Below are 26,341 nucleotides of genomic sequence, written 5' to 3' on the forward strand. Positions count from 1 at the left end.
AATACTGTTTTGAAAAACGTAGCCAGTTTATCATAAGCCCCGGATTTTAAATTCTTATTTATATAGTTTTTAGATCTCACTTTCAACAAGCACTGTTCTTCTTTGTACAGATATATAAATTCCGTCGAAAGGTCTTTGGTCTAGCGACGGGAATCCGTTATGACCGTGTCGCACACTGCAAATTACTGGCAAGACTCCAAGAGTCCACGACAGTCGTGTCGTCGTGTAGCATACTGTAGGCAGTTGACAGAAGAATCTGCGACAGAGCGCACAGCGGGCGTGTACGTCTAAATGCGCTGGCGGGCAGGCACGGGAGCCATCTGGCCGGAGGCTTGATCAAACACCTGACTCTTTAATAACACTGCGTTCACACAGGCGTTCTTGCGCTCGGAACTGTGTGGCTCGTCCTAAATCTCGCGGTTAGGGGAGTCCGTGTGCGGGCCCTTAATGACCAGAGTTTGAACCTCGGACCCCGCACACAGTTATTATCTGCTAGAAAGTTCTCTGTCAGCGCACACTCCGCTGCAGAGTGAAAATTTCATTCTGGAAACATTCACCAGACTGTGGCTAAACCATGAATCCCCAATATCCTTTCTTCCAGGAGCACTTGTCTTGCAAAGTTCCAGGAGAATTTCCGTGAAGCATGGAAGATAGGAGATGAGGTACTGGTGGACGTAAAGCTATGAGGACAGGCCGAGAAATTTGCTTCCGTAACACACTTGCCAGCGAAAGGCAAAGGTCCCAAGTTCGATTCTCGGTTCAGCTCACGGATTACCAGAAAGTTTCATTCGGACGTCTCACTGAAAGTGTCCCCAGAAGCCTTCAAGCCGTCGTAAAAGTGAAGGATCCACTAACAAGTGTCCGGGATCTTGATCGGATAGTGAGTTATTTCCTCTCAAATACATATCTCAAATTCATCACGGCGGGAAAATCTGGGAACTAATAATGCACACATAGGTAAATCGACAGTTGTTATTCCCACGCGTTATTCCCAAATGGAACAGAAATGGGGGGAAATGACATTGATACCACAAACACCCTCTCTCATACGCCATGAGGTGGCTTGAGCGGTACAGCTGTAGATGAAAAAGTAACTGACAGTTCATGCAAGGGGAAAACAAATCATACGCAAAATATTTTTGTCCTCGTCTGTTTTTATTTGCTCTGTAATTAGTTACCGTGGATGACAAGTGTCTGTTAGTTGATGGCTCAATCTTATCTGTTTCGCTCATTAAGTCACTGGAGCTAAAATCTTAAAGTATTATGTAAAGCCATCCCACACTATTGTCTTCTGCCTACCGTACCGTAGTATTACAGCAACCTGAACAAACCTTGGCAGATGCTGGTCGAAGGAGAGCAAGTATGCCTACAGTTGTTGTCGAGTATTTTCGCTCTAGGAAAATTTTACACTTACGGATACTAAATTTCGAAGGATCTGTCGGTGGATTATTGTGTACTGGTAGGACTTGAAAAGAAGTTATAAGATTAACATCAACAAAAGTAAAACAACGGTAACGGAAAATATTCGAATTAAATCAGGCGGTGCCGAGGGGATTGCATTAGGAAACGAGACAGTGTAAGTAGTATATGAGTCGTTTTATTTGGGCAGAAATATAACTGACGATGGGAGCAGGGGCGAGGATAAAAGTTGCTGACTGCCAACAGCGAGAAAAGCGTTTCTGAAAAGGAGAAATTTGGTAACGTCGAAGTGTTCAGAAGACTTGTTTGAAGGTGGTACGGAATGCAGCCTTGCACGGAGGTAAATGCGGACGATAAAATGTTCAGGCAGAAAAAGAATAAGTTTTTAAAATGTTGTGTTGCACGAGAATTATAAATATTCCATAGGCTCATTGGATAATGAACGTGGAGGTACTGAATCTGGCTGAAGGGAAAAGAAATCCATGGTGCAACTTGACTAAAGGAAGGAGTCGGTAGATAGGACACTTCCTATGGCATAGTGGAATTCACAGTTAGGTTCAGTGGGCAGTCATCACCATCACCATTAGTCAGTTTCCTCACTGCTGAGTGCCGTGACCTCGTTACTTCATTCATTTCTTAACTAATTGAGTCTTCGGCTAGAAGCCTCCATCCTCAGTGATCTTCATCTCTTCTTATTATAATTTGAAGAGGTAAGCCTGTAATCTTCGTCGTGGTCTTTTGCATTCGGTTTTGGCTTGCAAGATGGTCTTATCCACTTCTCTTTTTAAAATATGCCCCAAGAACTGGAAATATCTTCGTCTGACACACGAAGATCACATTCATGTGCCTATAAGATCTTCTATAAGGGAAGCATTGATTCTCCTTTCTGTCCATGGTACGCATAACACCTTCTGCCTCCGTCTCGAAGGCATCGATTAGGCTCTTGTCACTATTTTCCACGGTCCAGGTTTCGCAGCCGCCGGCTGCGGTGGCCGAGCGGTTCTAGGCGCTTCAGTCCGGAACCACGCGATTGCTACGGTCGCATGTTCGAATCCTGCCTCGGGTATGGATGTGTGTGATGTCCTTAGGTTAGTTACGTTTAAGTAGTTCTAAGTTCTAGGGGACTGATGACCTCAGATGTTAAGTCCCATAGTGCTCAGCGCCATTTGAACTATTTTTTGCAGCCGTACAAGAATAGAGGCAACGCCAAATTGTACCAATCCCATCTTCGTTGTTATATTTTCTGCAGATCTTAGTGAGTTCAACCATTGTAACGTTCCCAAGGAAGATTCGTAGTTTTGGTCCTTCACCGTACTTTTCTGTGTAACTGATCGGAGATCCTAGATATAAAAAATCATCACTGTATTCAGATCCTTCAAGCATACTGTAAGTTGGATTTGATCCAAACGTTGGCGATTAGTAACCATTAATTCGGTTTTTCCATGTTTTACTCTAGAACGAAAGTTGAACTACCACTTTTCATTGGTTCAACTGAGGGGTCTTAGTGGAAACCAGATGTTCTTCCTTACTTCCTTCAATGAGCGTAGTATCATCTGCAAAGCACAGGTTGTTTCTCGCCGCCAACAGAAATTCCACCATCCCGGCCATCCAGCGAATCCCTGATGATGTGCTCTGCATAAGTGTTATAGACCTGGGGTGACAGCACACAAGCTTGCCTGACTCCATTTGCCGCATCGAAAAACTCTCCGAATATTCACTATCCACTTTTATGGGTGCAGCATGACTGTTATAAAGACATTTTAGTAGTCATACTAGGAGTTTTGCAACCTCAAACTCATTGAGCACATGTCATAACTTGTCCCACATGACGCAAAGTTCTTTTTATAATCTATGGAACAAATCTAGGCAGAGACACAGAATTCCCTTTTTTTCAAATATCTGTCTTAATTTCATGATTACCTCTCGGATACCTTAACCTGTAACAATACCTATTTCTTCTACCAAAAATCTAAAACTGAAGGAATTTCTTTAGGTGTTGATTCATTATGTACAGGAGGACATAGCTGGTATGCGATATTAATGCTATACCCCGATAGGTAGAGCCGTCTCTAACTGTTAGGCTACTTTTTGTGAGGAGGAATTGGAACATTCTTTCGGAAGTTCAGCAGTTTTCCTCACTGTATTACTTGTTATAAGCCTTCCTTTCCCATCACAGTGAGCATTTCTCTCTAAAAAAACGTCTGTGCTTGTAGCGCTGCATCAAGCTAGACTTTGGACCAGAGGCCACAAACACATTGGATGTGAGGACTAAGGAGAAAAGTCTTGTATTTGTATTCATAACAGCAAAATACATACGAATAAGTCTAGTGTAGCTGAAATTTTTGTGTATTAGCACTTTATTTGCTAGCTGCATTGCTTGAAATTCTCTCTGGGAATGCGATAAATATGTGGACTATGTCCGTCCGAACGTTTATTAGAGTATCGTGTAAAAATTTGAAGTAAACAGGTCAATTACTTTTCTACATTTTTGATAACAACATTAAACAACGACTTGTCTTTGTATGTTAGTAATGATAATTGCGCAGAAAGCATCTTACAGCGATTGTGATAGATACAGTTGTGACAAATAACTTAGACATAAGCGCAGACATTACATAAGTCGCAACCACGGATGATAATTACAGTGTTTCAATTTTCAATAAATGTTGTGTTCATTGAAAATTATGTGTAGCATAGTGTAACAAAAGTACCTATTCAGATACGTTGGTACCCTTTGTAAGTTAGCTACTCCGTGCTACCACTGTCTGGTTAGCAATCTCTAATGCTGCTTTTGAATGTGCAATGTCGACCTTAATGTGGAGGAGCTCAGTGAAGGGTTTACATTATGTTTGAGTCATTTGTTTAACAACGCATTTGACTGGATTTTGACGGGTTGCTTTAAGTTAATGTCATGTCTGTTATGATCATTTACTTTCATGCACGTAAGATTAGCAAATGTATTAGCAAACCGTGATCTAAAGATCATTGCTTATCTACTGATTCACTCATCCAATTTCTTTCCAACCACGTCAAAAACGGAAAAGGAGCAATATTACTAAGGTGCATATGAGCTAAACAGAAACATTTATCCAATATCGCCTTAACCATGTAATGCCCTTCCTTAAAAAACAATATTTCACTAACCATTTTAATTTGCTTTTAGTTCTTAGGTTTTTATCTAGTATTCATCGGCGTACATGCATTCACACGGACATACTTCAATGTGACCCCACAGCGCATACAACGTTTGTTAAATTTAAAGTATTAGAAGAAATGTGAAAACATTGCACAGTGGAGTGAACTTCCTGGCGTTGAGAACCAAGTATGGACAAGCAAGTCGTTAATAACAAGCCGTCAGGTAAGCTCCAGCAAAACCATCATACTTTGCTGGGTGTTATACACAATGTACAAAATAACGAAATTAATAAGGACGAATTATTAAGCAAGAATGACATGCGCGACACATGTGATTACCCATGACACAAAAAAAAACCACGACTAAAATTGCTGGCTGATGTAGCCACATTACTACAAGTGACTCGGGCCTTGCTGCACTGAAATACTAGTTACTGTAATTTGATGAGCCAATGAAGCATTCGTTGTGTTTCTGGGGAACTAACTGTTACTTCGTTATTTTTACGTAATAATTAGTTCTAGCTGTAGTAATGTCTGCAAAATATTTCTGTGACTCCTATCTGTAGAAGAGTTATATGAGCAGCAAGATGTCTTGAATTTATCCCACTTGAAAGAGAGAGGCGTAAAAGACAAAATGTGCGACAGAAAAACATGATATTTCGGAACAGTAGAAACCTTGTTAAGGGGAGAGTACAGTAACACAAAAGCAAAAAACCAAAACAAAAAAAAACTGCCTGACAAACTTCATCTTGATAGCTGGGACTTCGATTTGAAATCTGATGAATAATATCAAATTCTACGAGGGATTAGATTAGTTTAGATTTACCTTCATTCCAATTGATCCGTAGTGAGGAGGTCCTCCAGGATGTGGAACATGTCAGAAAAACAACAATACGTGACAAATATTTACAACTAAAACAAATAAGCTAATGTACCATTCCACAGGTCGCAATGAATGATCGTCATTTTTTAATGAACACTAAGAGTCATTTTACAAATACTAATGCACTGAATTTAAAATAAAAAAGTTTTTTATTTATTTATAAGGTAATAAACATGTAATACAACTACTGTAATACTTATTTACAATGAACACATTACTGCACTGAAATGGTGCAGAAGTTAGATTATACTTACACACACACACACACACACACACACACACACACACACACACACACAAACAAATTTTCAATGAACACATTACTGCACTGAAATTGTGCAGAAGTTATGTTGTACTTATATACAAATCAGTTGATTTTACTGAGAAATTCATCAATGGAGTAGAAGTAGTTGGCCACCAATAAATCCTTTAGGCTTCTCTTAAACTGAATTTCATTGGTTGTTAAGCTTTTTATGGCTGCTGGCAAGTTATTGAAAATGTGTGTTCCTCAATAATATACACCTTTTTGTACAAGACTAAGTGACTTTAAATCGTTGTGAAGATTATTCTTATTTCTAGTATTGATTCCATGAATTGAGCTGTTGGTTTGAAAAAGTGATATATTTTTAATGACAAATTTCATTAAGGAGTAAATATATTGGGAAGCAGTAGTTAGTATCCCTAGTTCCCTAAACAGGCTTCTGCAGGATGTTCTTGAGTTCACACCACATATAACTCTTACTGCACGTTTTTGTGCCCGGAAAACTTTAGCTTGGCGTGATGAATTACCCCAAAAAATAAGGGAATAAGGGAAGACAGCTGTTGTATGTAAGTGGCTACATAATTATTTCAAATTATAGGTGGTGATATCTTAAGATCACACAGCAAGTGACATTTCATAGTTCACCTGCAATAAACATAGAATAACATTTTGGTCGGCAATACCTCATAGTCAAACCACAAGACACTTTGTTTCAAGATCGTTACTTGTAAATGGTCTTGTCTATCTCTCTTCTTATTCCGCAAAATAATGTAACATCGGCTTTATGGTAGTTGGGCGAAATCATGTTTCTCTACTTGTTTCACAGCCAATTGATTGTCATATCAGGTTTAATTCTCCCGACAATTACTTCACGTGTGTGCTTTTTTTCTTGTCTAGGATCAAATCTCTGCTTGGCACGTTGCGGCGTCCTGATAAAATACATTTTTAATGCATAATGCGTCATAAATCTAGTAAACGCCACAACTACAGGAATATCTTGAGCTCAATAGTTACTTGCGATAGTTGCAAATATTAGTCTTAGCTTGTGCCCGTTTTGCATAATATAGCACCGAGCGAGGTGGCGCAGTGGCCAAGACACTGGACTGTTCAATCCCGCGTCCGGCCATCCTGATTGAGGTTTTCCATGATTTCCCTAAATCTCTTCAGGTAAATGACGGGATAGTTCCTTTGAAAAGGGCACGGCCGACTTCCTTACCCATCCTTCCCTAATCCGATGAGACCGATGACCTCGCAGTTTGGTCTTCTCCCCCAAAACAACCCCAACGTAATATAGCGTTAGACGTACACAGCTTACATATTTGACAATTACTTGTCCGATTTGCCCTGTGTTGAAAATAGAGAACTGGAAATATATGTCAATTTGTTTTACAGCTATATCCACATGAGTATATGTATATATTCTGTCTGGCAACATTGAAATCCGTAAATTACAAGTAAAGTTAAGATGTCAGTATTGTCTGTTATGAACAATCGAAAATTCCCTCATGTAATATTATATTTTGTTATCAGTTAAAAGCATACCAATATGCAATAGTCGGTTAGTTATCTATTCTGTGCATAAATTCAATCTTCTATGCATAAAACTCAGCAGATAAACAATATCACAAGGCTTACATTCAAAAAATCTGGTATGTATTAACCAACACAATCACATATACCACCGCTCTAACTGGCGCAGACATTTCAACTGCCTACACTGGTCGACAGCAACAAGTCCTTACTAACGAAAGTAAAACGAACCATCTCACCAGTTTCAGTACATCAGTTCGTTGATATCCTTGTTTCTTGACAATGTCTCATACATGCAGAATCGCTTGTTGTTGTTGTTGTGGTCTTCAGTCCTGAGACTGGTTTCATGCAGCACTCCATGCTACTCCATCCTGTGCAACCCTCTTCATCTCCCAGTATCTACTGCAACCTACATCCTTCTGAATCTGCTTGGTGTATTCATCTCTTGGTCTCCCTCTACGATTTTTACCCTCCACGCTACCCTCCAATACTAAATTGGTTACCCCTTGATGCCTAAGAACATCTCCTACCAACCGATTCCTTCTTCTAGTCAAATTGTACCACAAACTCCCTTTCTCTCCAACCCTATTCAATACCTCCTCATTAGTTACGTGATATACCCATCCAATCTTCAGCATTCTTCTGTAGCACCACATTTCGAAAGCTTCTATTTTCTTCTTGTCTAAACTATTTATCGTCCATGTTTCACTTCCGTACATAGCTACACTCCATACAAATACTTTCAGAAACGACTTACTGCCACTTAAATCTATAGTCAACGTTAACAAATTTCTCTTCTTCAGAAACGCTTTCCTTGCCATTGCCACTCTACATTTTATATCCTCTCTACTTCGATCATCAGTTATTTTGCTCCCCAAATAGCAAAACTCCTTTACTACTTTAAGCGTCTCATTTCCTAAACTAATTCCCTCAACATCACCCGACTTAATTCGACTGCATCCCATTATCCTCGTTTTGCTTTTGTTGATGTTCATCTTATATCCTCCTTTCAAGACACTGTCCATTCCGTTCAACTGCTCTTGCTACTCAACTGCTCCTTTGCTGTCTCTGACGGAATTACAATGTCATCGGAGAACCTCAAAGTTTTTGTTTCTTCATGAATTTTAATTCCTACTCCGAATTTTTCTTTTGTTTCCTTTACTGCTTGCTCAATATACAGATTGAATAACATCAGGGAGAGGCTACAACCCTGTCTCACTCCCTTCCCGACCACTGCTTCCCTTTCATGCCACTCGACTCTTACAACTGCCATCTGGTTTCTGTACAAATTGTAAATAGCCTTTCGCTCCCTGTATTTTACCCCTGCCACCTTCAGAATTTGAAAGAGAGTATTCCAGTCAACATTGTCAAAAGCTTTCTCTAAGTCTACAAATGTTAGAAACGTAGGTTTGCCTTTCCTTAATCTATCTTCTAAGATACGTCGTAGGGTCAGTATTCCCTCACGTGTTCCAAAATTTCTACGGAATCCAAACTGATCTTCCCCGAGGTCGGCTTCTACCAGTTTTTCCATTCGTCTGTAAAGAATTCGCTTTAGTATTTTGCAGCTGTGACTTATTAAACTGGTAGTTCGGTAATTTTCACATCTGTCAACACCTGCTTTCTTTGGGATTGGAATTATTATATTCTAATTGAAATCTGAGGGTATTTCGCCTGTCTCATACATCTTGCTCACCAGATGGTAGAGATTTGTCAGGGCTGGCTCTACCAAGGCTGTCAGTAGTTCTAATGGAATGTTGTCTACTCCTGGGACCTTGTTTCTACTCACCTCTTTCAGTGCTGTGTCAAACTCTTCACGCAGTATCAGATCTCCTATTTCATCTTCATCTACATTCTCTTCCATTTCGACAACATTGTCCTCAAGAACATCGCCCTTGTATAGACCCTCTATATACTCCTTCCGCCTTTCTGCTTTCCCTTCTTTGCTTAGAACTGGATTTCTATCTGAGATCTTGATATTCATACAAGTGGTTCTCTTTTCTCCAAAGGTCTCTTTAATTTTCCTGTAGGTAGTATCTATCTTACCCCTTGTCGGATAATCCTATACATCCTTAAATTTGTCCTCTAGCCATCCCTGCTTAGCCATTTTGCACTTCCTGTGGATCTCATTTTTGAGACGTTTGTATTCCTTTTTGCCTGCTTCATTTATTGCATTTTTATATTTTCTCCTTTCATCAATTAAATTCAATATATCTTCTGTTACCCAGGGATTTCTACTAGCCCTCGTCTTTTTACCTACTTGATCCTCTGCTGCCTTCACTACTTTACCACTCAAAGCTACTCATTCTTCTTCTGCTGTATTTCTTTCCCCCATTCCTGTCAATTGTTCCCTTATGCTCTCCCTGAAATTCTGTACAACCTCTGATTTAGTCAGTTTACCCAGGTCCCATCTCCTTAAATTCCCACCTTTTTGCAGTTTCTTCAGTTTCCATCTACAGTTCATAACCAAGAGATTGTGGTCAGAGTCCACATCTGCCTCTGGAAATGTCTTACAATTTAAAACCTGGTTCCTAAATCTCTGTCTTACCATTATATAATCCATCTGATACCTTCTAGTATCTCCAGGCTTCATACATGTATACAGCCTTCTTTCGTGATTGTTGAACCAAGTGTTAGCTATGATTAAGTTATGATCAGTGCAAAATTCTACCAGGTGGCTTCCTCCCCAATCCATATTCACCTACTATGTTTCCTTCTCTCTCTTTTCCTACTATCGAATTCCAGTCAGCCACGACTATTAAATTTTCGTCTCCCTTCACTACCTGAATAATTTCTTCTATCTCATCATACATTTCATCAATTACTTCGTCATCTGCAGAGCTAGTTGGCATATAAACTTGTACTACTGTAGTAGGCGTGGGCTTCGTGTCTGTCTTGGCCACAGTAATGCGTTCACTATGCTATTTGTAGTAGCTTACCCGCACTCCTATTTTTTTATTCATTATTAAACCTACTCCTGCATTACCCCTATTTGATTTTGTATTCATAACCCTGTATTCACCTGACCAAAAGTTTTGTTCCTCCTGCCACTAATTCCCACTATATCTAACTTTAACCTATCCATTTCCCTTTTTAAATTTTCTAACCTACCTACCCGATTAAGGGATCTGACATTCCACGCTCCGATCCGTGGAGTGCCAGTTTTCTTTCTGCTGGCAACGACGTCCTCTTGAGTAGTCCCCGCCTGGAGATCCGAATGGGGACTATTTTACCTCCAGAATATTTTACCCAAGAGGACGCCATCATCATTTAATCATACAGTAAAGCTGCATGCAGTATCGCTTAGAAAACACGTATCTCGAAATATTGCTTTGTTTAATCCATGTATTATTTAATTTTAAATTTAATCACCTACTTTTTTGTTTCAGATCACCATTTCATTTGGATCTATAACCACTGGTCCAATACTGGCACTATTCACCGCTGGGATGTTCCTGCCATGGGTTAACACGATGGTAAGAAGAAATGAAAAATTTTTATACATGAGAGCAGATAGTAAGCCTTTGTAGTTCACCTGATTCAAGACATACAAATAGTTTTCGTCTTAATACCACATACAGCTGACTGCTGAAAGCTTGACTCAATTCGCTTTATTTCTGCGTCCACTGTCTTCTAAGAGCAAACAGACGCAGTCTTTTTAGTCAGATCTGTTCCTGAAATGGTAGTCGTCAACCACTTCGTGTACTGCTTTGAAATTTTCAAACATATGCCGCCCACCTTTAATGTACTACGAGCTGCGTGTGTTGGAACGGTGACTAAACCAGTAAGTACACCGACCATCCGTAAAGATCCGAGACTGACTTCCTCTGGGAGTATAAGCGACCTCAGTGCAGTAACTGCGGTGGTAGCTTGAACTAACAGCTGTAAACAAGGGAGGATGCATTTGACCAGGCTGTAGTTAGCAGGCTGGAACAATAGCTGGTTAAGAATGTAGTGTTCCATAGTGTCGAGTTTTCATTTACGAGGTGGAAGAAACCCTAGATCCTTCATAAGACAAAATTTGTGTTATACTACTAAGTGTTAATTTTTGTTGTAATACCATAATAATTATAAAATTATTTTTAGGAAATTTCGTTAAAAAAAAGACTTGCGGCAGTAGTTATTGTGCCAGGAATCGCATTGGAGCGACATCTCTAAATCAAGTGTTCAAGACAAACGTGGTGTGAATGATACGAATCTATACAAAACAACAAATTGCGGAAATCCACATGAAGGGTCAACCCTTTGACAACATAACCGACATTGAAGCCATTATGACGCGTGAGTTGAACAACATCCCAAAGATGTTCTTTTCTGACAGCTTGAAGGGGTCATACCAGCGTTCTGGACGTTGTACCCAAGTGAACCGTTAAAACCATTTTTTTAGTAATGTACCCCCCAAACTTCTTGGAACAACTAGGTAGGTTGCTCGTTTTTCATACCAGATGTGGAACCTCACATCTGTGATTGTACGTTACTACGCCGTTGAGAGGAGAAGCTGTTTCGTCACTGCAAGTGGATCACTTCCGCAATGCTGTGCGGACCATGAGATGCTAACAAATGAAAAAGTATGAACTAGTTTTTGTTTAATGTTACCGGATAGCGCTCAGAGGGGAAAATTATCTATTTTCAACTGAAATTAATTTTTAGAATTATATATTAATACCTTCAGCTGCTGACGGGCCTTGATATATATCAACGGGGACAGGTGAAAATGTGTGCCCGACCGGTACTTGAACCCGGGATCTCCTGCTTACATGGCAGACGCTCTATCCACCTTTTTTTGTTGATCTTATTTTTTGTTCTATATTGTTCGTTGAATTCATTCGTGGCGGATGTCCGATGACACTTGTTGAGGTTGTTCGTAGATCCGTTCACTCAGTTTTTTTTTTTTTTTGTTACGGAGGATAGCTAAACCCTCTGACCGAACACGCTGAGCTACCGTACCGGCAGTCCATCTGAGCCACCGAGGGCACAGAGGATAGTGCGACTGCAGGGACTATCTCGCGCACGCCTCCCGCGAGACCCACCTGGTTATAAGGTGAGAACCTTATACATTCATTACTCGTGGAAGACATTCTTACCAAGTCCCGTAAGAGTTCAGGTAATACGTGGGCATCCGCACAGAAGAAGAACGTCTCGCGGAACTTGGTAAGAATGTCTTCCACGAATAATGAGTGTGTTGGGTAGGTACACTACGAGTGTAGTGTGTTGCCATGTAAGATGAGAGTATGGGTCTCGCGGGAGGCATGCGCGAGATAGTCCCTGCAGTCGTACTATCCTCTGTGCCCTCCGTGCCTCAGATGGATAGAGCGTCTCCCATGTTAGCAGGAGATCCGTTCGAGTCCCGGTCGGGGAACACATTTTACCTGTCCCCGTTGATATATATCAACACCCGTCAGCAGCTGAAGTTATTAACATATAATTCTAATTTCGTTTTTAGATGGTTGCAGGTCATGTCCGAAAGAACAGACGTCATATCGATATAAGTATATAGAAATTAATTTTTGTTTAAAATAAAAAAAAATTGTCTGACATAGGAAACTTACTTCTTTAAAAACTTGTAGCACTGTTTATTGAATTTGAGGAGGATTGTAAGACAAGCCAGGCGTCACTGAAAGCTCTCCTACACGCCCCCGGCAGTTTTCAGACTAGGGAAACTACCTTGTCAGTCACTTATCAAACCTAGCTGGATTTTCATACTTGGAGCGAATTTACACGAGCTCAGAAATTCTGTAATTGCACGTTCGAATCACCAAAAAACCTCACTTCTAATGGTTAGCTATATACTTACATATATACATCTCAATGGCAGGGTGCTAGAAATCAGTACGTTAGACTTTTCTACATATTTTGCCTCATTACACTCCCACTGGAAAGTATTCTTGGGTAATTTATCAGTTAGGCAAAAAGTATTCATTACCCAGAAGAAACCAATTACAATTATTCACGCAGCTTGCACACAAACATCTTCCAGATATCTATTTAAACAACTGAAAATATTGAAGACACCTTACAGAATATTTATTACCTTATAAATTGCGTTGTCAACAATCCACTGCAATTTAAGAGTAATAGAGATATTCACCAGTGCAATACCAGGAGTAAAAATGATCTGCCCTTGCCTCTAATGAATCTAAATTGGGCACAGATACGAATACAGTAGTCAGCTACATTATATTTTTGTAATCTGTTCACAGAAATAAAACGTTTGACAAAGATCGGATATGTATGTACATGTTGTGATAGGTATAAGTGCAGATATTTCTATAAATGAGTGAGGACGGTGTACTGAACATTACATCAGTACTTACTTAATTTGCAGACTAATAACTACAGCTGTTGGGTGTACTATGCTTTTAGGTTAGTTAGTACCTCGAAGTATGTGTGGCAAGAGCAAGCCATAATCTTTATTTTCCCCTAAGTCAGGTGTTGAAGTGTGGATGCTAATAGGCGTTATGACCGTGCAGGAAACACCAGGTAGTATATTGCGTGAAAACATCACTACTATATTATGTGACATGTTTGCAGGAAGACCGTTCGACGTGGAGAAAAACAACCAACACCCTGATTCTGTACTTATACCCGTTACCCACTGCAGAATGTCTGAGAAGAAACGTGAAGCACCAGAAGGGGAGCAGGAAAAACAATGAATTTTCTTGGGTTGAGAGGGTACGTGATGTTATTTCACTGATTGCAAAATCGAGTCATATTGACAGTATCAGCACACTTATCAGTATGACGTTGCAACCCCTCTGGCCTATATTCATGCACTAATTCGGCTGGGAAATGTACCTCTGCCAGCTGATCCAAGACTTTGATGACTGGTCCTTGATGGATCCTGACACTGGGACGAAGTTGGTGTCCGAGCTGGTTGCAATGTGTTCCACTGGGTACAGATTTGGGGTTCTTGTTATGGGAATACTTCAATAACATGTAGACATTTCATTCATTCATGTCCTGTGTGGACAAGCATTGTCATGTTGGAAAATGGCACCACGATAATATCACTTGAGAGATAGCACATGTAGGATGTCCATAACACACCGTTGTGTTTCTAACATTCTACTTGGTGTCTATTTTTTCTAAGTCGTGTCTCCCTACCACTTCCGCGCAACGACACTCTGAGCGTGTTTTTTAGGGAATTGACTAGTTTGAACCTGGGACCTGTTGCTGGTAAGGAGACGCCAGACCACACATGACATGTAGAGTTCAGAAGAGTTCAGTGAGACTAGCGATGATATAATCAAATACTTAATGATTTCAGCGTCAGCTCCACTGCACTCCCTGTAAAAGAATCTTAATACTAACTAAATTTAGTGGAAGGGGTTCAAGGCTTTCCTATTTTTAGTTAGCTAGAATCTTAATACTAACTAAATTTAGTGGAAGGAGTTCAAGGCTTTCCTATTTTTAGTTAGCTGGTAAAATAACGTTGAAAAAGCAGTTACGTTTACCATTGGAAATTTTATTCTACTCACAAAACATTGTTTATAAATTGCACTATTGATAAAAGGAAATATTTTGATACAGGACGATAAAAACCAACTGCGTTCAACAAAAATGTGAACGAATATTCCCTGAGTGGGTTTCCAAGTTCTACAATGGATCGAAGGATGACCTATGCCATATCACATCTATAATCTAGGTTTAAATTAAGTTTCACAAAAGAGAAAACTATCAAAATGGTCTACAGTGACCCTCAATTATCTTTAATTACTTATATAACTTGTCGTAAATTACAGTGGCTGATGTGGCTTCTCAATAATTATATAACAGAAAAATCATCGCGTTTCAGATTTTAACTTACGTAGCAAATGTGAATACCATGAGCTTTAATTGACGATCGACACTAGTACTACGCAAAAAGGGGGTGTAACAGATGAGACTTCTGCAGTTCTGAGTGAAGCTTTATGCGCTGTTATGCGGCATCGCGTGCGTTCATTATCTTGTCGTTGGTTAGGCAGTGTCAGGGAGCGGCGGGCGGCGCAGCTCCATACAGCTCGCCGTCTCGAAAGCGACTCTCTCCTAACTTTTCCTTACTACAATTTACCGAAGTTGGTTTTAAAAAAAACTATCTGGCTGTGTTTTCATCTGACCAATCAGGGTCTCAATGTTAACCTTAAGCTCTGCCTACAAAAATTCTGTCTATCCAATGAGAAACGTTATACTTTTCGTGGTGGGGCAATGTTTTTAACGTTTGCAAAGTAACAGAGACGCGAAAAAGTCTCACGCTAAAACTTGCAGCTGGTGTGGCCCTTTTCGTGTTATCGTAAGATCTATACTGTTCTTCTGGAGGGCTCTATCATTTAACATGGGCTGGCGGGTGGTCCTGGCGGCTGGCTGGTGACGTGGGTGTCCGTCTCTTACCGTAGGGCCTTCTAGCTTAACACGGTTCTGCTCTCGGCTTCCGTTCTCGTTTCTCCCCTCGGAACTGCGTCTGTCTCACGGTGGGAAGGAATGACTTGCATTTAGGCATTCTTGTGTTAGTCTGTGGTATTCCATTTGCTCACTCGTTACTCGTATTACTTTGGTTAATTTAATGTCACGATTTATTCGGAGCTATGTGACATACTGCTGGATTTGCTTATCATGTCAGGGTTTTCATGGAAGGTGTTGGATTTGCCTGACACCTTACATGTTGTGAAAATTCCCTCAACCATTATCAGCCGTAGCCTGAAGTCATATACGGCGGCTCCTTTCACCATGACGCCAAAGCATTGGAAGAATGGAACCTCTTTCGCCTGAATGCCTAAATACTCGCCGAAGATGCTCACCCGGTATAGTCCAGACCCGTGATTCATTGCTGAGCACAGTGCGACGCTGTTCATCAGCAGTCCATGCTTCCCGTTCATGGCAACACTCTGAAAGCGGCCATTTGTGTTGTCGTGTTAACGACAGCCTGCGTGTGGGACGGTTATTCTCTAGCTAGTGCTGGTCTTCAGTCAATAGTGTGGTATGGCACGAAATGTTGCAAGGAGTCCCTTACTTCGTCGAGGATGAAAGGCGTGGATGTAAAGGGGTTCTGATGAGCTTCGTGCATAATACCGCGATCCTTCATTTTGTTGTTCGACGTGATTCGCCGAAAAATTGAAGAAACCTGAGCTCACGTTCTCATGCAGTGCAACAATGAGCCATTGTCACATCCGAATGCCCCACATATCTGGATATTGCTCGACTCGACCAGCCTGCCAGCTACCCACAATGACGCCTCTCTATCTACGTGAGGTGTTAATAGTGCTGTTCCACACTAGTACCCGGTATTACCGTGTCCTTCATAGTGACCACTGAAAATCCGATGCAGTCCATGCCGCGCATTTATCCTACCAGGCTTGGTAACAACAAAAACACGAATATCACCAATTAACTCTGGTGTCCGTTGAATATGACACAGAGAATTGCACCACTAATCATTTGCATATTCGTCGATGTGATTAATCACGAAGTGAATAATGGGAACATGCCGGCAAGATCTTTAGCTTTTCTTCATTTCGTGTGCAAAATGTGTAAGTAGGCTGTTTAGCTTTTTATGTTGGTAACACCACGTAATGGTCTGTATGAAAATCGCTGATGTGTGCAGTATGTGGCTGGTTGGCCTCATTGTTGGTATATACGATTGTGTAGTGTTGCGCAGTTGGAGTTGAACAGCGCCTAGTGTCAGGCAGTTGAAGGTGAGCCGCCAGCAGTGGTGAATGTGGGAAGAGAGATGCCAGAGTTTTGAGCAAACGATCTGGATGTGTGTCCGCCAGAAAGAGTAAATTTGTTTAATTGGATGTCACAAAATTGTATATATAAAATACATTGTTTGTTCTCTATCAAAGTCTTTCATTTGCTAACTATGCCTATCAGTAGTTAGTACCTTCAGTAGGTAGGATCTTTTATTTAGCTGCCGGCCGGAGTGGCCGTCCGGTTCTAGGCGCTACAGTCTGGAGCCGAGCGACCACTACGGTCGCAGGTTCGAATCCTGCCTCGGGCATGGATGTGTGTGATGTCCTTAGGTTAGTTAGGTTTAATTAGTTCTAAGTTCTAGGCGACTGATAACCTCAGAAGTTAAGTCGCATAGTGCTCAGAGCCATTTTTTATTTAGGTGGCAGTATTGGCGGTCGCTGTATTGCAGTAATTCGATTATGATGATGATGTTTGGTTTGTGGGGCGCTCAACTGTGCGGTTATCAGCGTTCGTACAAATTCCCAACCTTTGCTCAGTCGAAACTCGCCACTTTCGTGAATGATGATGAAATGATGAGGACAACACAAACACCCAGTCATCTAGAGGCAGGTGAAAATCCCTGACCCCGCCGGGAATCGAACCCGGGACCTTGTGGCTCGGGAATCGAGAACTCGACCGCGAGACCACAAGCTGCGGACCAGTAGTTCGAGTAACGAAGATTTTTGTGAGGTAAGTGATTCATGAAAGGTACAGGTTATTGTTAGGGCCATTCCTTTTGTAGGGGTTATTGAACGTCAGATTGCGTTGCGCTAAAAAATATTGTGTGTCAGTTTAGTTCAAATGGTTCAAATGGCTCTGAGCACTATGGGACTTAATCTGAGGTCATCAGTGCCCTAGAAGTTAGAACTACTTAAACCTAACTAAGCTAAGGACATCAGACACATCCATGCCCGAAGCAGGATTCGAACCTGCGACCGTAGCGGTCGCGCGGTTCCAGACTGTAGCGCCCAGAACCGCTCGGCCACTCCGGCGGCCTCAGTTTAGTGATAATCAGAATAAGTAAAGTGAGAACTGTCTACATTCAGTTTCGCTCAGCTGTTTGAAAATCAAATAACGTAGGAGTTTACCAGCACAGTCATTCATAATTTTCAAAGGGGAAGTTCACGTGTCGTTTAAAGTAGCAAGAATCCTCTGTAAGTTTCAGGCGAAAGTTGTTTTCCGTCCACCATCTGAAATTGTAGAGCTTTTAAGATCAGTGAAGGACGACTTGTTATTGCGGAATGCCAGAATTTACGAAATATCTTGTAGTATTGTATGGCTTACAGAGGTCAGACCACATGCTCTGTGAAAAAAGGCCGCACTGTTCATCAACGTTGCACTTGCCTTTGCAACCAAGCAAGTCCGCTATTGCCAAAGACAGCTCTTAAATTGAACATTCGGTGGAGTATGGCGGAACTATGCTTATGACCACAGCAGCATCTTTCTGGCTCTCCGTTGATAAAGAATCTATGGAAAAACGCCTGGCGGAAAGATTGACGAACCGTGACAGTGGCAACCAGTCGGACAATGCAAGGGACCCCATCGTCTCCACGATTTGTTCTGATCGAAGACGACAGAGTGCGCCAGCGGTCGCGGAGAACTGTAATCCAAAAAACAGCTGAGCTCCACGACCGAGCGAGTTGGCGCAGTCATTAGTACACTGCTCTCCCACGCGAGAGGGCGAGGTTCAAATCCGCGTCCGGCCATCCAGATTTAGGTTCCCCGTCATTTCCCTAAATTGCTCCAGTCAAGTGCAGGGATGGTTCCTCTGAAGAGGAACGGCCGATTTCCTTTCCCATCCCTAAAACATTTCGAGCTTGTGTTCCCACTCTAATGACCCCCATGTCGACGGATAGTTAAACTCAAATCTTCCTTCTTTGCTTAATCGAACGTACGTCTGTTCCTTACAAAACAAATGTTCAAATGTGTGTGAAATCTTGTGGGACTTAACTCCTAAGGTCATCAGTCCCTAAGCTTACACACTACTTAACCTAAATTATCCTAAGGACAAACACACACACCCATGCCCGAGGGAGGACTCGAACCTCCGCTGGGACCAGAGGTAGAGTCCATGACTGAAGCGCCTCAGACCGCTCGGCTAATCCCGCGCGGCTGTTATTTACAGTTGTGCAAGTGATTCGGCTCTGACGTCCCTTATACACCAAGTAAAAAATCAGTCTCAGAACTTTTTGAACAGACAGTGTAATCCGCCACCCGTTCTATTTATTAATTTTAGTTGATTGTTACTTGCTATAATCTGGCTGTTGGGAAAATTGAGCATGGGACAGTCATAAGCAACCAATTTTCGATGACGCACTTACTTCCAAGATACATGCACCGATAATAAGGTCCTCACCGCGAGACTACGACACATACCCTGTCCCTTGTGCCACAGTGTTCTATAACTCATTCCTTTACAAAATATTCCAATAGTAATGAAGAGGTTATAATATGTGAACATTTTCATATGGCACAGTTAATTTATTCCGCTTTAAATTCAAGTGTCACGTCCCTACTTGTTCCGAGTGCACTGACATTACAATTACTGTCACTCACCTGTCGCGAGCTTGTATGAGTTTAAATTGCCGATTTTTTACTGTGCGATCGCCACGATACATGATACACGATACGAAGTTAATCCTGGGCTTCAAAATTCTCACTTTGTTCTCACACATATGCGTCTACTTGCTTGATGGGTCTGGCGCGACTTTGTACAATCTTTCCTAAAAACACTTCACTTTTATACGCGATTGCGGGAATCGCAAGCACCAGGGATCTGCCTTGCAGCGGTTTGAGTGACTCTCTCCTTCGCAACAGACCATCTCCAGGCACCGTTCTAGAACAATGGGGCATCCCCGTCGGTGATGTAGCTTCGCTGAGGGAAAGAAGCATAAGGCCGTCGGCACATGAGACGAGTTAGCTAACGCTGACGTGACGCTCTGCGAGTTTTGTGACGTCACTGCCTTCCAGTTCAAGTTGAGAAGCCATTTCGTCACGTGAAACACGAAGTAAGTTCTGCGATATTTCGGCGAAATGTCACGCAAAGTAGAACAAGTAGGAAACGAGAACGCTCCCTACGTAACAAGCAGAAAACTTAATGCCCGCAGAAAGCAAGACGCCATATTGTACTTGTCTTGTTCAGTTGAAGCTCATATTCGGTGGCTTCTGTGTCACACGTTAACATCCCCTGTTTCTAAGCTCCAGCGCACTAAATGTCTCGAGAACGAATCGTTATTGGTACGACTTGTTGTAACGAGACTACGCGAAATCTGATTTAAAAACTGTCGTATTTGGTTATTATCACGTTATAACTCGCGTGTTACCAGAGTAAGCAGTTTTAAGGCAACGGCAGATTAAAGGTTTATGAAAAATGAGTCGTTCTTCTTATGGGTTCTTATGATTCTTATAAATAAATGCAAGTTGATAACAAAACGTCGACTAAAGCCTATAGGAGACTATAAGTAAACTCCAAAGTCTCTTCTGACAGAGGTACAGCGTAGCCTATATTGTAGTGCAGAGATTAGATCGATATAGGTTCAGGTTATGTTACATCTAATTTTTTCTTTTTCATCTTACGTTTTCGAAAAGGTTGTTGGAATTTCTTACTAAATTAATAGAAATCATTTGTGCAATACTTAACATTATGTAAATAACAGGCCGGCCGCGGTGGCCGAGCGGTTCTAGGCGCTTAAGTCCGGAACCACGCGGTTCTACGGTCGCAGGTTCGAATCCTCCCTCGGGCATGGATGTGTGTGACGTCCTTAGGTTGGTTAGGTTTCAGTAGTTCTAATTTCTAGGGGACTGATGACCTCAGAAGTTAAGTCCCATAGTGCTCAGAGCCATTTGAACCCTTCCCTCCGCAAAAAATAGTTCAAATGGCTCTGAGCACTATTGGACTTAACTTCTAAGGTCATCAGTCCCCTAGAACGTAGAACTACTTAAACCCAACCAACCTAAGGACATCACACACATCCATGCCCGAGGCAGGATTCGAACCTGCAACCGTAGCGGAAGCTCGGTTCCAGACTGTAGCGCCTAGATCCGCTCGGCCACTCAGGCCGGCCTTTTGTTAAGTCCCATAGTGCGTAGAGCCATTTGAACCACTTGTAAATACACTCCTGGAAATGGAAAAAAGAACACATTGACACCGGTGTGTCAGACCCACCATACTTGCTCCGGACACTGCGAGAGGGCTGTACACGCAATGATCACACGCACGGCACAGCGGACACACCAGGAACCGCGGTGTTGGCCGTCGAATGGCGCTAGCTGCGCAGCATTTGTGCACCGCCGCCGTCAGTGTCAGCCAGTTTGCCGTGGCATACGGAGCTCCATCGCAGTCTTTAACACTGGTAGCATACCGCGACAGCGTGGACGTGAACCGTATGTGCAGTTGACGGACTTTGAGCGAGGGCGTATAGTGGGCATGCGGGAGGCCGGGTGGACGTACCGCCGAATTGCTCAACACGTGGGGCTTGAGGTCTCCACAGTACATCGATGTTGTCGCCAGTGGTCGGCGGAAGGTGCACGTGCCCGTCGACCTGGGACCGGACCGCAGCGACGCACGGATGCACGCCAAGACCGTAGGATCCTACGCAGTGCCGTAGGGGACCGCACCGCCACTTCCCAGCAAATTAGGGACACTGTTGCTCCTGGGGTATCGGCGAGGACCATTCGCAACCGTCTCCATGAAGCTGGGCTACGGTCCCGCACACCGTTAGGCCGTCTTCCGCTCACGCCCCAACATCGTGCAGCCCGCCTCCAGTGGTGTCGCGACAGGCGTGAATGGAGGGACGAATGGAGACGTGTCGTCTTCAGCGATGAGAGTCGCTTCTGCCTTGGTGCCAATGATGGTCGTATGCGTGTTTGGCGCCGTGCAGGTGAGCGCCACAATCAGGACTGCATACGACCGAGGCACACAGGGCCAACACCCGGCATCATGGTGTGGGGAGCGATCTCCTACACTGGCCGTACACCACTGGTGATCGTCGAGGGGACACTGAATAGTGCACGGTACATCCAAACCGTCATCGAACCCATCGTTCTACCATTCCTAGACCGGCAAGGGAACTTGCTGTTCCAACAGGACAATGCACGTCCGCATGTATCCCGTGCCACCCAACGTGCTCTAGAAGGTGTAAGTCAACTACCCTGGCCAGCAAGATCTCCGGATCTGTCCCCCATTGAGCGTGTTTGGGACTGGATGAAGCGTCGTCTCACGCGGTCTGCACGTCCAGCACGAACGCTGGTCCAACTGAGGCGCCAGGTGGAAATGGCACGGCAAGCCGTTCCACAGGACTACATCCAGCATCTCTACGATCGTCTCCATGGGAGAATAGCAGCCTGCATTGCTGCGAAAGGTGGATATACACTGTACTAGTGCCGACATTGTGCATGCTCTGTTGCATGTGTCTATGTGCCTGTGGTTCTGTCAGTGTGATCATGTGATGTATCTGACCCCAGGAATGTGTCAATAAAGTTTCCCCTTCCTGGGACAATGAATTCACGGTGTTCTTATTTCAATTTCCAGGAGTGTATTAGTGCGTTCTCTCTCAGCAGTCAGTTTGTCAGATTTGGTGAATTTTTATAAGCTGAAGTCCCCAGTGATCAGGACATGTATGTTTCCTTTTCGTCTTGTTACATGTTCAAGATTACTGAAGCTTTTATTTGTGTATACTACACACAGAACAACACGACTAGCATATGGACAAGGTAGGAGACGTGCGCTTTAATAGAGCTAACGTACAAATTTTGCGGGCGTCCATTTCCGTGAACAAACTGTATTGTTTGAGAGCCGACAGCTCGCCTAGAGAGCGCTGGCAGTGCCAAATCACGTTAGCAAGCTCGTCCCGTGTGCCGGCGGCGGTGTGTCTCGTGACGTTGGACATCCCGTCTGCGTGCACGTCAACGTTAGTGCCTCCTCCCATGTACCGACAGCTTAAGAGTAGACTCGATCCTTTAAGTATTGAATCTGTGCCATTACAGCGATGTGTATAAGACAGGGACGCATCGTCGCTGTGGGCGTGCAATGAGCTGTTATGGATCTGGATGGATGCAATATTTTGGGTTTCTCTTTGAGTCTATGCCATTACGCTCCATTGTGGTCCTCAGGGCAAAGGCTGTGTTAGGTGCCTCTTGGTAAGTGTGCATTTCAAATGCCCTCGAGTGTAATACGTTGCGTTGGTACTAGTTGGTGGATCACAATTAACAATAAGTTGGTAAGTGCTCGTTGTCTCACCACTTCTTTACTAGTTTATTGAACGGAATGTGAGTCGAAGTAAGATGACGGAATGTGTGCGCGATGAGTGAAAGGGCATCGTCTGTCACAGGGGGCGCTGGCGGGAGGGTTGGGTGGTGCCGGACTCATGTCGTGGCTGATCCTGGGCGCGCAGGCGTACCAGGCCAGTGGGGACATCCGCTTCGCCACCAAGCCCTTCTCCACCGAGGGCTGCCTCTACGAGTTCGACCGCGTCAACAACGGCTCCGTCGCCGTGCCTGTGGATTACCGCAGCAGGTGAGAACATGTCTCCTAACCACTGCGTTTAGAGACTCCTAATCACTTCCCTAGCATTGGAACGTGCGTCTCCCACGATAATCATAGAGCCACAGGGAATTTCGTGCATGTTGTTGCTACATATCAATTTCTCACTGGCAAAGGAAGGCCGGTTAATGGTTAGACTGCGCCTCTAGATTGTGCTGTCTTCGCGTTTGTTAACTCTCTGCTCCGTGTTCTCGAGTCGAATTACACTACTGGCCATTAAAATTGCTACACCACGAAGATAACGTGCAACAGACGCGAAATTTAACCGACAGGAAGAAGATGCTGTGATATGCAAATGATTAGCTTTTCAGAGCATTCACACAAGGTTGAGCCGGTGGCGACACCTACAACGTTCTGACATGAGGAAAGTTTCCAACCGATTTCTCATACACAAATAGCAGTTGACCGGCGTTGCCTGGTGAAACGTTGCTGTGATGCCTTGTGTAAGGAGGAGAAATGCGTACCATCACGTTTCCGACTTTGATAGAAGTCGGATTGTAGCCTATCGCGATTGCGGTTTATCGTATTGCGACCTTGCTGCTCGCGTTGGGCGAGATCCAATGACTGTTAGATGAATATGGAATCGGTGGGTTCAGGAGGGTAATATGGAACGCCGTGCTGGATCTCAACGGCCTCGTATCACTAGCAGTCGAGATGACAGGCATTTTATCCGCATGGCGTGCAGCCACGTCTCGATCCCTGAGTCAACAGATGGGGATGTTTGCAAGACACCAGCCATCTGCTCGAACAGTTCGACGACGTTTGCAGCAGCATGGACCATCAGCAAGGAGACCATGGCTGCGGTTACCGTTGACGTTGCATCACAGACAGGAGTGCCTGCGATGGTGTACTCAACGACGAACCTGGGTGCACGAATGGCAAAATGTCATTTTTTCGGATGAATCGAGGTTCTGTTTACAGCGTCATGATGGTCGCAGCCGTGTTTGGCGTCATCGCGGTGAACGCACATTGGAAGCGTGTATTCGTCATCACCATACTGGCGTATCACCCTGCGTGATGGTATGGGTGCCATTGGTTACACGTCTCGTTCACATCTTGTTCGCATTGAGGGCACTTTGAACAAAAAATGGTTCAAATGGTTCTGAGCACTATGCGACTTAACTTCTGAGGTCATCAGTCGCCTAGAACTTAGAACTAATTAAACCTAACTAACCTAAGGACATCACACACATCCATGCCCGAGGCAGGATTCGAACCTGCGACCATAGCAGTCACGCGGTTCCAGACTGAAGCGCCTTTAACCGGCACTTTGAACAGTGGACGTTACATTTCAGGTGTGTTACGACCCGTGGCTCTGCCCTTCATTCGATCCCTGCGAAACCCTACATTTCAGCAGGATAATGCACGACCGCATGTTGCAGGTCCTGTACGGGTCTTTCTGGATACAGAAAATGGCCAGCACATTCTCCAGATCCCGCACCAATTGGAAACGTCTGGTCAATGGTGACCGAGCAACTGGCTCGTCACAATACTCCAGTCACTACTCCTGATGAACTGTGGTATCATGTTCAAGGTGTATGGGTAGCTGTACCTTACACTCCATCCAAGCTCTGTTTGACTCAATGCCCAGGCGTATCAACGCCGTTATTACGGCCAGAGGTGGTTGTTCTGGGGACTGATTGCTCAGGATTTATGCACCCAAATTGCGTGAAAATGTAATCACATGTCAGTTCTAGTATAATATATTTGTCCAATGGAGACCCGTTTATCATCTGCATTTCTTCTTGGTGTACCAAATTTAATGGCCAGTAGTGTATTTTGCACCTGCGGATAGGCAGCCAAATGAACAAATCTGAAATTGCGCCTTTCCAAATAAATTTTGTCAGTTAGAGTTGATCTGCCAAAATTTCAGTTCGGTGGTTTTGGCACACTACACAAATAACGTAGTAAATGGTATGATTACCGGCAGTAATGATAGCATTGATAGGGGAAACATAAATGTATATGTAATAGAGAAACTGGGAGCCGACGACTTCTCTTTCTTTTTTTGTTTGTTTGGTTATTTGTTTTGCACGTAATTACAATCGTACATCATTTAGTATTAGTTCATTGTGTATTTTCTATCCTTGCAGAAAAGAAACTGAATCACATTTTTCAATAATAACAGGAAACTCTTGACACTGATCATGATCAAGGTTTTGCTGAATAAAAAATAACGGTCGTGGTCGAAGTAAAGAGTTCCTGTTATTTACGAGTATAAACAACAGAATCATGTTTTACGTAATTTTGACGAAGTATTGAAGCGGTGTTTGGTATATTTTTGTTTTATGGTGTCTTTTTATTTTACATTTTTGCTGAGAGAACAGCGTTTTCAAGCGCTATATAGTATGTGTGTGTTGTTTTATTTATTTTTACTATAGCATTCTCTGTTTCACGTTAAAAACTAACAGACTTCGAATAAAATCTGAATTAAACATTTACAATTCTATTTTGCTACAAATACTAGTTACATTTAAGTAACAAGCAGTAAGATAACTATGTAGAACGAGAATGTTCCTTTGGTTATCTGGCCTTTTATGTATCCGCACTCAGGTTCTAGGTGGTCACTGTTTCTGGCTTTTAGGAATATCTAGTAAGACACTGATCGCATATATAAAGAAAGCGATCGTTATGAGATAATGCCTGACAGATATGCAACACACATAACGTACAGGTAACGTGTATGACCTTATCTGACCTAAGCTATTAGTAAAGCTACCGTAGTCTACACATTCTTATGGCAGTCTACAGTAGCCTGTGGTAGTGTTACACCCCTAGCGTCATTGCCTGATTAGGTTAGGCTTTACCGTGACTGTTATTGACATTAAATGAAACAACAACTTTACTGTTACCAGTCACCGTTTTATTT

The 26,341-nt window shown here is 42.9% G+C and overlaps 1 protein-coding gene across 3 annotated transcripts in view; it reads left to right on the forward strand.

Moving 5' to 3' along the window:
• Positions 1-26,341, forward strand: part of LOC124619612 (sodium-coupled monocarboxylate transporter 1-like) — a 212,021-nt gene that overhangs the window by 162,460 nt on the left and 23,220 nt on the right. For all 3 annotated transcript variants that reach the window (XM_047146115.1, XM_047146116.1, XM_047146117.1), the window contains exons 12-13: positions 10,616-10,702; positions 23,261-23,445. In XM_047146115.1, coding sequence (XP_047002071.1) covers positions 10,616-10,702; positions 23,261-23,445 — 272 coding nt within the window. The remainder of the gene's footprint in view (positions 1-10,615; positions 10,703-23,260; positions 23,446-26,341) is intronic.

The sequence above is a fragment of the Schistocerca americana genome, chromosome 6 (genome assembly GCF_021461395.2).
Source record: "Schistocerca americana isolate TAMUIC-IGC-003095 chromosome 6, iqSchAmer2.1, whole genome shotgun sequence".
In the NCBI taxonomy this organism is placed as follows: domain Eukaryota; kingdom Metazoa; phylum Arthropoda; class Insecta; order Orthoptera; family Acrididae; genus Schistocerca; species Schistocerca americana.